This window comes from Bubalus bubalis, chromosome 2 (assembly GCF_019923935.1).
Source record: "Bubalus bubalis isolate 160015118507 breed Murrah chromosome 2, NDDB_SH_1, whole genome shotgun sequence".
NCBI lineage: Eukaryota > Metazoa > Chordata > Mammalia > Artiodactyla > Bovidae > Bubalus > Bubalus bubalis.
Window position 1 is genome coordinate 7,766,266 of NC_059158.1, and position 12,014 is coordinate 7,778,279.

At 44.6% G+C, this 12,014-nt stretch overlaps 1 protein-coding gene across 4 annotated transcripts in view; it reads right to left on the minus strand.

Moving 5' to 3' along the window:
- The window catches only part of LOC102406581 (androgen dependent TFPI regulating protein), a 90,120-nt gene that overhangs the window by 2,207 nt on the left and 75,899 nt on the right, over window positions 1-12,014 (minus strand). For all 4 annotated transcript variants that reach the window (XM_044927088.2, XM_025265710.3, XM_025265707.3 and 1 more), the window contains one exon: window positions 10,151-10,302. In XM_044927088.2, the coding sequence (XP_044783023.1) occupies window positions 10,151-10,302 (152 nt within the window). The remainder of the gene's footprint in view (window positions 1-10,150; window positions 10,303-12,014) is intronic.

A 12,014-nucleotide genomic window follows, 5' to 3' on the forward strand; every position in this document is an offset into this window, starting at 1 on the left:
GTTTTACATTTTTGATGTGAATTCTCTTTGCCCCAGTTAGGTCTTCTCTACATTAGGTCTGTAGACATAAGCACAATATCTTCTTTTTTCTGAAGTATACATTTAGGGCCTTTAATGAATCTGTTTTCAGGTAAACAACACGTTGCTGCTAAGTTGCTTCAGTCCGACTCTGTGCGATCCCATAGACGGCAGCCCAGCAGGCTCCCCAGGATTCTCCAGGTGAGAACACTGGAGTGGGTGGCCATTTCATGAATGCATTTCTTCAATGCATGAAACTGAAAAGTGAAAGTGAAGTCGCTCAGTTGTGTTCGACTCTTATCCACCCCATGGACAGCAGCCTACCAGGCTCCTCCGTCCATGGGATTTTCCAGGCAAGAGTACTGCAGTGGGGTGCCATTGCCTTCTCTGAAACAACAAGTTAGTTCTCTTGTATTCAAGAGCTTGCTCATTGTAAACTTCTCAAAGTTGTTCCTTCCAGGAACTCTCTGAAGCAACCTAAAACTTTGTTTATCCACATTGTTACCAACCCTCAGCACTTCAAGTCTAACTGTAATCAAAAGCTCATTGCTTCAACCCTGGGTGCCAAGGATTGGAGATTCCTTCTTGAGTCAAGAGACACAACAGAACACGACGTCTTGGAGAGAAACAGCAGAAGCAGGAGTGGAGGTGATGGTGGGAAGTTCCTCAGGGGAAGGAAGGCAGGTGGCTCCTTCCACTGGATCAGAGTCTCCATGTCCAACCACAAAGCTCTGAGGGGACTCACATCCTGTGAATATCACTGGAATCATATTTTTCTGTTGGGTTCTAGAAGGTAGGGATGGATTCTTAGTTCTGAATTCTCATGGCGCTCAACAGTCTGTAGATTTCTTTGAGTCTTCAGAATTTATCTCTGCTGCTGCTGCTAAGTCGCTTCAGTCGTGTCCGACTCTGTGCGACCCCATAGATGGCAGCCCACCAGGCTCCCCCGTCCCTGGGATTCTCCAGGCAAGAACACTGGAGTGGGTTGCCATTTCTTTCTCCGAATTTATCTCTGAATGATGCTAAAGTTGAAACTCCAGTACTTTGGCCACCTCATGCGAAGAGTTGACTCATTGGAAAAGACTCTGATGCTGGGAGGGATTGGGGGCAGGAGGAGAAGGGGACGACAGAGGATGAGATGGCTGGATGGCATCACCGACTCGATGGACATGGTTTGAGTGAACTCCAGGAGTTGGTGATGGATAGGGAGGCCTGGCGTGCTGCGATTCATGGGGTCGCAAAGAGTGGGACACGACTGAGCGACTGAACTGAACTGATGTTTTCACAATGCATAGCTGGTTTTTGTATATACATTGTAGTTTTTTGACTTGTGGTTACTGTGGACTTCATATATGCTGATCTGTAACTATATCCATTTATTTTAAACTGGTAGTCATTTAAGTTCAAACACGTCCTAAAGTTCAGCTCAGTTCAGTCACTCAGTCGTGTCCGACTCTTTGCGACCTCATGGACTGCAGCGCACCAGGCCTCCCTGTCCATCACCAACTCCTGGAGCCCACTAAAACTCATGTCCATCGAGTCGGTGATGTCATTCAACCATCTCATCCTCGGTCATCCCCTTCTCCTCCTGCCCTCAATCTTTCCCAGCATCAGGGTCTTTTCTAATGAGTCAGTTCTTCGAATCAGGTGGCCAAAGTATTGGAACTTCAGCTTCAGCATCAGTCTTTCCAATGAATATTCACATTCTAAAGGGTCTACATTTTCCCCCCTCATCCCCATGTTTTGTGTTTTTGATGTCACATTTTATATCTTCATGTCTATCCCTTCCCTGTTTATTGTAGTTATAGCTTATTTTACCTTTTTATCTTTTAAGCTTCATGCTATCTTATGTCAGTGGTTGATCCACAGCCTTTATTATATATTTGCTTGCACTAGTAGGATTTTCCCCTTCCTATAATTTTATCTTTTTTTATAGCCTTTTCATTTTTATTTAAAGACCACCCTGTAACACTTCTTGTAAGATTGGTTTCTCTCTCTCTCTCTCTCCATGCACTCCGTTGTGTCCGACTCTGTGACGCCATGGGCTGCAGCCTGCCAGGCTCCTCTGTCCATGGGATTTTCCAGGCAAGAACACGAGTGGGTTGCCATGATCTCCTCCAGGGGATTTTCCCTACCAAGGGATCAAATCCACGTCTCCTGCATCTTCTACATTGGCAGGTAGATTCTTTACCAGTGAACCACCTGAGAAGTAAGATTGGTTTAGTACTGACGAGCTCTTGATTTTTTCTTGTCTGAAAAGCTTTTTATCTTCCCCTTAATTTTGAACGATAACCTTCCTGGGAGGAGTATCCTAGGTTGTAATTTTCTCCTTTAAGCACTTTACCTCTATCGTGCCACTCCCTTCTGAACTGCAAACGTTCTGCTACAGATCAGTTGATAGCCTTAGGCGGGTTCCCTTGTATGTGAAGCTCTTTTTCTCTTGCTGTCCTTAGACTTCTCTTTTTGTCTTTAACCTTGTCCATTTTAATCATGATATGTCTTGGTGTAAGTCCCTTTGAGTTCAACTTGTTTGGAATTCTCTGTGCTTCTGTACCTGGGCATCTGTTTCCTTCTTCAGGTTTGGGAAGTTTTCAACCATGATTTTATCAAATACATTTTATACGCTTTTTTTCTCTCTCTTCTTCTGGGAAACCTTAAGACGCAAATGTTAGTACAATTGATAATGTCCCAGAGGTCTCTTATACTATTCTCATTTTTTTTTTTTAAGTTTTCCTTTTTGCTCTTCTGCTTGGGCGATTTCCATTATTCTATCTTCCGGACTGCTTATGCATTGCTCTATGTCACGTAATCTCCTGCTCATGCGCTCTAGAGTATCTTTCATTTCAGTCATTGCGTTTTTCAATTCTGACTGATTCTTTCCTGTATTTTCTAGTTCTTTGTTGAAATTCTTCTTGTGTTCATCTATTCTTTTCTCCAGTTTAGCATTCTTATTACTATTTCTTTGAATTCTTTGTCAGGTAAATTATTTATCTGTTTCATTAGCACTTTTTGTTGTTTGTTGTTTCATTTAAAACATAGTCCTCTTGTCTTCTCATTTTGTTTAACGTTCTTTGTCTGTGTGAAGTCAGGTGAAACAGATGCTCATCTCTGTCTTGAAGTCAAGTCCTTGTGTTAGATTCCCTTGGAGTCTGCGTGAGCCCATCAGCTCTGGTGGGAGAGCCGGCTTTGAAGTGAGCATGTCTTCATCCAGGGTGTGCTGGTGGTCATGGCCTCGGTGGGCGGAAGGACTGGGGTTGGAGGGGCGAGAGCCGGAACCAGGTGCAAGCAGAGCTGCTTCTATGCTCAGTGACTGTCACCGCTCTGCTGGAGCGGGGCAGTGGCTGGGGGCAGAGGGGCTGGAGCAAGGACCCCTGAGGGAGCTGGTTTCTCTCGGGTGTGACGGCAGTCCCATCTTGGTTTGGGACAAAGGCAGGGCCTAAGGCCTTGGGGCCCCACTTCGGTGCTGGTCTTGCTTTCTCCCCCGTGTGTGCCCTCCGTTAGAGGCTGATGCCATGCCCTGAGCTGACCCCAGCCCCACCCCTCTGCCCCCCAGAGGGGATCTGTCCTGCTGCAATGATACTCACCCCCCGGAGTGTGGGCAGGGATTCCTGAGCTGGTAACGGTTGCCTCCACCCCGGTCAGAGCAGGGCCAGGGGCCAGGCTGGCTCCATGCCCTCGAGTGTGCATACTCTCGCTGGCAATGGTGGCCTGTGCCTTAGAGGCGACCAGCACCACCAGAGCAAGAGGGGCTGGAGCCGGAGCCTGGTGTGGGCTGGGGGGCACCCTGAGGTGGTCCCCAAGCATTTTGCAACCAGTTGCCTCTGTGCTGTCATTGGGAGGAAGCAGACCTATGCATGACCTCCTTAAGAGTGGAGTCTCAGTCCCTTACAGCCCTCAGTAAACCCCACTGGTTTTCAAGCCAGCCAAGCGGGCTCATCTTCCCCATGTCAGACCCAAGGGCTGAGGTGCCTGATACACGGTTCAAAGTCCTTGTTCCGCAGGGAGGATCCCTTCGCCTGTGATATCTCCCCCTCCCCTGTGTCCCCCACCGGTGAGTGCAGGTCCTGAGCAGATTGCTTGTCCTCCCTCCTCCTCAGCTCTGCATGGATCTTTCTTTACAGCCTGGGTTGGAGAGTCACTGCTCTGCTGGTCCCCAGGTTGATTTCAGTGGGAGTCACTCTATATGTAGTTGTGGTTCTGATGTGTTCATGAGGGAAGGTGAGCCCGGCATCCTCCTACTACCCCGTTTTGATCTCCTCCCATCCTGAATTATTTCAGTCCTCTCTTTATCCTCTATTAGTACCAAGGAGTAGAGATATTTTAGGCCAAACATTTAACATTCATCTCATGCAAGATTCAAACCTTTTCTGCGGGCACGGTAAGGGAAACCACTCCTGTAGCCAACATCACTATGGACACATACGTAATTATACACTCTATTCTTTGTACAGTTGGAACACGGGATAAGTAAAATCAGACTCTTTCAAAAAATTGACACCTATGTATCCACAATCATAAAAGCTACTGACAGACTTAGAGCTGAAAATCTGAAGAACATTTGTTGAGTTTCAGAGGCTTGGCTTGGAAAAGGGTGAGAAGGCAGATTGTTGGGGGGATATGAGGTGTTAGAAGAATGAGATTCAAACATAGATGAGTACAAGTCACAGTGTAGAAAGTAGAGGGGGGAGATGGAATTGAGAGCTGGCTGGAGAAATCCTCGAGGGAAAAGAGGCTGATGAAGAGGGAGAAGTAATAATCCTGAGTGGACTCTCTTAGAGCTTAGAGAGATGAAGTTAGGACAAGAAATGCAAAAAGGAGCTGTATTCTTCTTTTTGACTAAATGGTGCCCAGTGGGGTTATGCTTTATACATACATATGGAGTCAGCTCATGGTAGGATTCTTTTTTATGAAATGATCAGGGACAATATGCAAGATAGACAGACCTTATAACAAATCTCTTTGTGGATAAAACCGAGGGGATATACTAGATGGCCTCAAAACAGCTTTCAACAATAAAATCTCCTTTAAATAAATCTGATCTATAGGAAATTATATTATAGGAAGACTTTAATATCATTCTGTCCAAGGCACCATCACAAGGTTACTTGGCCAGATAGGAATTTTCAGCTTATAAACTATCCTGGAGGGGAAAGAATCTGTGGTCTTGGGCCTTGACAAAGGATACGCCTGGCACATAGCCCTCATGTGAATGTAAGGACAGGGAACATGGGCCACAGGTAAGCTGACCACCTCTCCAGCCACACCTACATATAAGAGGCTCTCCATTTTGATCTGGAGGCACATGGCCCCTTTCACGCCTGATATATCTTGTGGGTTGTTGGGTGTTTCTTCCTGATGGACTTGTGTCCTGGCGTCAAAATCTTTATGTCTTATCAAGAAGGGGGAAAAACAAAAAGCAAAGTTAAATATTAAGTGGCAGAGAAGGGGTCCTGTGTTGGGACCCCATGACAACCCCTCTCTCCAAGCATTCAGAGTGGAAGCAATCTGTCTAGAGCATCTCTAGGTGCTCAGACATGGTGAGCCAAGCTTTCAGTGATCTACCAAAGACTGCTCCCCCCGTTGGCTTTCGTCAGGGATGGAAATCCGTGTTCCACCTCACTCTGCCTGCAACGTAGAAAATGGCTCTTACCCAGTGGTTTTCTGGTCTCAATAACTGGCTCAGTGCTTGTCCACCCCTCTGTTCCATGACACAGAAAAGCTAGTACAGGTCTGGGAATAAGATGGTAACAACTCAAGCAGGTTGGTCCTCTGGAACCTCTTGAGAGCTTTCTGAGCCACAGCGTCTTTTTGAAGGCCAGTGGCACCTTCCTGTGTGTCTGACAGGGTTGTCTCCCTGGTGCCCAGGGCTTGCTCTCTGCATTTATATACCCCTGGAGAATGTCACACACTTCCAAGTTTACACTTGATTCCTGGTGTCACTCATGGTTATTGCCCTTCTAAAACTTCTCATTTTCACCTACTGACATGACACACGAGGAGGCAGAAAGTACGTAGACATGACCATCATTACCAACAGCCTTCTCGTCCAAGCAGCTGACCTGGGGAAACACCATATTGCACAAGGAAGCTGGTAGATACAATTATCTCAGCTGGGAGGAGTCCAGCGTCCTGTGGCACATCGGGCCTTGTTCTCAGACCAGCAGTGTCCGTCTCTCTGGGGCACACACTGGACGGACAGAATTCCAAGCTTTTCTTAAGATCTACTGAATGAGAGTCTACATCTTAACAAGATCCTAATTTTAATAAGATTTTCAGGTGCATACAAGTTTGAGAGGCACTGTTCTGTGACAGTGGTTCTTGACTCTGAATATAAATTAAAATAACTGAGAAGTTTTGAAAAATACCCTTGCTAAGTCCCCATCTCCATGAATAGATTTAATTGGTCTGGGGTGGGCTTGGGACTTAGTATTCTTAAAATTCCCCTAGTGATTTTGTAAATCTATAGTCACATTTGAGCACGATTACTAGAGAGACACCGGCATATGACCTGGGTCCTAACTGATACTTCTTGATTACCTGGTGGCTGGCTGGTGACCTCCAGCCAGGGTAGCTCAGGATTTCAGTAGCAGAGATTCCAATTAATTTTAGCCTCCATTAGCCTGCCTCCCATTTCACTCTGCAAGTTCTTTAGGAACTACACTACCTCTGTCAATTTGCATTCTTAGGTGGTTGCTCCCACTCCAGCATTCTTGCCTGGAGAATCCCAGGGACAGAGGAGCCTGGTGGGCTGCCATCTACGGGGTCGCACAGAGTCAGACACGACTGAAGGGACTTAGCAGCAGCAGCAGGTGGGTGCTACTTTTAATCACCTTCAGCTGGGGAAAACTGATAACATGTGCATGCCATTGCAGGAGTTGATTGGAATATCCACACAGAAAAGAAGGTTACTGATTTTTCCTTGGTGAGAATGAAATTATTACAGCAATAGTAATAATGTAATTATTAGGGCAGTAGTGACTAACCCTGTGTGCCAGACCCTGTTCTTGGCAGTTGACACTCCCCAAGTCACTTCTGATCCTCCAGAATCCCATGAGGAGGGTACTAAAATTGTCTCCATGATGCATAAGCGAAAACCAGAATGCAAGGACATGGAGTGCCTTGCCCAGTGTCACAGGTCTGTAAGTGGTGAGGCTGAGGGAGGAGCCCAGGCAATCAGGCACAGAAGTTTTCTCCTAACCACTGCCTCCCACCGCATCATCAAAGCACTTCTCTGAATTTCTGTTCTCATCCAAAGAAGCTCAGGCTGTGGGAAAGGCCAGAAAGCAGAGTTAGCCCTCAATTCGGACGGAGTAGGTGGCTATTTACATGTTTCCATACATCCAGAACAGAGGGTTTGGAGAGGGACTCAGAGATAGAAGGATGTGTTGTTCAAGCCTGGCCAGGGTAAAACTCTGTTCACATGTGCACAGCAGGCATTAACCAGGACGGTCCTGGGCAAACGGAGATGAGCAATTGCCCTTCATACAGGTCATCTTATCACTGAGGACCTGAATGCATTAACGCAGATAGGTGAGCAAGAGTCAAGGCAGGGCCTGGCTCACAGAGACCCTTGTGAGCCTTCTGAAGACTAGGATTTTCATCTGTCAGTTGAGGAGGACTTACAGAGCTTTCAGGCTTCCCTGATAGCTCTGTTTGTAAAGAACCTGCCTGTGATGCAGGACACCCCAGTTCCATTCCGGGGTCAGGAAGATCTGCTGCAGAAGGAATAGGCTACCCACTCCAGTATTCTTGGGCTTCCCTGGTGGCTCAGCTGGTAAAGAATCTACCTATGATGTGGGAGACCTGGGTTTGGTCCCTGGGTTGGGAAGATCCCCTGGAGAAGGGAAAGCCTACCCATTCCAGTATCCTGGCCTGGAGAATTCCATGGACTGTGTAGTCCATGGGGTTGCAAAGAGTCAGGCATGACCAGTGACTTTCACTTTTACTTTCTTTACAGGGCTTTCAGCAGAATAGGAAGTGAGAAATATTTTCACATATTTAACTCTGTTTAGTTGTAGATGATTTAAGTGTTCACTGGGGACATGGCTAGCTTCCCAGGTGGCTCGGTGGTAAAGAATCGGCCTACTAATGCAGGAGACTCAGGAGACTCAGTTTTGACCCCTGGGTCGGGAAGATTCCTTAGAGTAGGAAATGGCAACCCACTCCAGTATTCTTGCCTGGAAAATCCCATGGACAGAGGAGTCTGGTGGGCCACAGTCCATAGCGTCCCAAACAATCAGACATGACAGAGTGAACGAACATGCAAGCCAGTGTTCACTGCCACTGGAATTTTATGTGATCTAATTTCTCTTTTAATTTCTTATTTAACCATTTATAATTAAGATCAGTTCAGAATATAACACATCCTATTCCAATGCTACATAGAATTCATATAGAATACCCATTCTGCTCTTAAGGAGTTAAAAATCTAGAGAGAAGAGAGAAACACAGCCCCTGATGGGAGTGTCTGTCGCTAACATGAGTACTCACACATGCATGATGCAAATGAGTGGCCACATGTTGACACTAACTCGTTTGCTCACTGGGGTTTCGTGGAAAACTGGATATAGTACTTAAACAATGAGGCTTATTAAAAGGGCTTTGTGTTGAAAACAGCAATTTCAATAATATGAATACAGTGAAAATTTTGGTTTTTTTTTAATTCAATACAATGTTTAAAAGTCACTGTAGACTGTCAATTTTAAAATTAATCCTATTGAACTCAATACAATTGATTTAAAAAGTTATTGTTCTCTAAGCTCTGAGTAATCACTTTTTTCTCTGCACATTTTCTGCCAAGTTTTAAATGGATTAGTTTTCTTCCTTCCTTTCTTTTTTTTTTTTTAATATAGATTTTGGGAAGGCATCAAAAATCTACCCAGAACTTCAGGAAGCCAAAACTAGTTAGAATCAGAAGTCAGCACATCTGAAATGTCAACACTCTTTTTTTTTTTTTTCTCGATAATTTCCTGTGATTTGAAATCCTGATTTTTTGAGTAATTTTTAGTATGTCACTTTTTTCTTTTAAAGTGTTTGCTTTCAAGGAGAATATTGCCTTTGAGGCTTTCTTAACCAGTTAAATTCTCCAAGAGTCAAAAATACGTGAGAAAGCCAAGTTGTATGCTTATTTCTCCAGGGTCTCAGTCTCCTCTCAGAAATATACATTCTTGTACTGAACCTTCTGAAATTGTTGGTTTTTCTTTTTAATTTTTTTGCATACACAGGCTTATGTTTTCACACCAGTTCATAGATTGGGCGGAAGATGCCACTTCTATTTTAATGGAACCGAATGGCTTGTGGGTATGTGGTGGGGGCCTGTGTGTGACTCTTGCCTTCCTTATGTACAAAATCAGAGTGGAGTTCCCGCACTTCTCCTGGGGTAGGTAACAAATCATGGATATTTCGCAACCTGACTTTTCTGTGGTTACTTTTCCAAAAGAAAATATTCTGGGGGTGGGAGCAGTGGGGGAATCAGGGAGGAGAATGAAATCTTCCACTTTAAAACCAACTAAGTTAGGATTAATTTTTTGCTATGAAGAAGCAACATGGTTCTGCCTACCTATAATTAGAAAGCTCAGCTCTCTGACATACTCACATTGCCAAAAACCTCCATTGAGAATTCTGATCTCAAGTACAGGTGGTGATTTTACCTGATGAACACTTTACTGAAGTCTGAGAAGCAACCTAGTGGGAGAGGGGTGGTAACTCTTCGGGAAGGCACAGCTGAGGGTGGGAGGAGCTCAGAAGGTCATCTGGACCCATTTCAGTCGAAGAAGAAATCTTGACTTTGAAGAGCTTGTGAATCTCAAGTCCCCACTCAAGGGAGGGAGGTTCTGAGTCCATTTTTGCACGGAGGGGATGGTGACACTGTGCTCTTTGGGTCCGAAGCTCTCTAAACAAGGTGGCGTTTAGCTGTGAAGTTAAATGCGGTGGTGTTTGGAGGAGCAGTGGGGGAGATAATTTGATGGGGTCTTTCGACAAAGTGGGAACTTCCCCCAGGCTTTTTCCTACTTTGGACAAAGGCATCAAACATTACTGCCTTCTGCTTTACTAGGGTATCCTTCTGTTTTCAGGAGGAGTAAAGACACATAACAAAGACATGTTTCTGTAGGTAAAAGAGAAATGAACTGACCCCACTTCCAGTGGTTGAGCTTCTCTCCAAATAGGTAGATGCCGATGGTAAAGATGTAGCTGAGAGAGAAGAAGGCTGCTAGACCCCCTGGGCTGAGTTTGGCAAACACAGGATATACCCATGTACCCGTCTCAGAGTAGATCCATAGGACCCTGCAAAAAATGACAAATCACAATGGTTAGGACAGCAGCGGGGAGAAAGCCGTAGTCCCTTCAAGACCAATGAGATCCTGGAATCCAGGCAGAGGGAAAGAAGCCCCAGGGAACATTTTTTTTTTTTAACAGCTGTGGTGTTTGCTGAAGCTACAGAAGTGAGTATTTCCTGGATAACTAGACTGTTTCATTGAGACTTTCTGTTTTATGCGCTGGGCTGGGCTATTTTACCCAATCCATTAAAATTCAACGATTGTAAAAGAATATGGGAAAACATTGTACACATCATTAGCTAAACAAAATGTATAAGAACGTGGATTATTTCTTCCCCTGAGAGATATGACCTGCTGAGACATTGAACTTGCTGAGATGGTGCCCAATATGCTCACTCTCAGCCAGACAAGTGGGGTTTGCTTTTCTGTACCTAAGAGTTAAATGGGGCTTTCCATTAGCTCCCCCAAGCCCGTTGGGGTAGGAGGGGCAGAGAATGAGCACTATTACTTTAATACAATAGGCCTGGGGTGTAATTGTTGGCCTCGATTTCAGCTCGGGGAAATAGCCATGGGTAGAGTATTAAGTAGGAATGGATGGATCTCCAGGAGGCTCAGATTTTGCTTTTGTGAGGATAGAATATAAGTCATTTCTGTTAGCCAAGAGAAGGAAAAGAAATGCTGGGAGAGGAGCCGTGATGTCTAAGTGAAGCCTAAAAATGCAGTTTGCTGGAAACAAACTGCACCAGAAGATGCCAGAGTCTGAAATAACTCCTTAAATATGAGGAAGATGGTGTAGCAGCTACAGTTGATAGTTGGTTAAGAGTACAGAATGTGGCACCAGGCTTCTGTGATTCAGATCCTAGCTCTGCTTCCTCCTAGCCATGCTGCCTTCACTAATTTATTAAGCTTTCCTTTCCCCCTAAGCTCTGTGTAAAGTGGGGATGCACAGGGCATACACCTTATAAGGCTATTGTAAAGATTAAGGGTGTTAATTTAACACATGCAAATTACACACAACAGCATCTGGCATATCATAATCATCCTATAAGAGTTTAAAAGCTTCTCTTCTCTGAGGGATGGCACAGTGGGCATGCCTCAGCAATTTCTTTATGGCTATTCATCCCTTGTAAAACTTAGCACAGCCTAGCTTATGCTTCAGAAACGATGTTCAGATTTGGATATCCCAGCGTGTCATAGGAGTTCAGATGGAGGAATGAAAATTATGCACTTAATTCAACTTTTAGAACCCAAGCATTCTTGGTTGTTTCAAATACTTCGTCAAATGCTTTGTTGGAAGAGAGAAGGGCTAATATCAGGGCCAGGACTAGGGTGAGGTGAGGGAGGTGAACAGAAGTTCATCTCTATGTATCAAAGGACACAACCAACAGAATATAAAAGGCAACTTACAGAATGGGGAAAATACTTACAAATCATGCATCTGATACAAGATTATTATCCAGAATATGCAAATATATAAAGAACTCTTAGAACTCAACAGGAAATAAAAAATCCAATGAAAAATGGAAAAGGACTTGAATAGATCTTTCTATAAAGAAGATACACACATGGCCAACAAATACAGGAAAAGGTGCTCAGTGTCACTAATCATTAGGGAAATGTGAATTAAAACTGCAGTCAGATACTACCTTCACACTCATTAGACTATCTTCTATTAAAAAAAAGAAAGAAAAAACATCAAGTGTTGAAGAGAATGTGCAG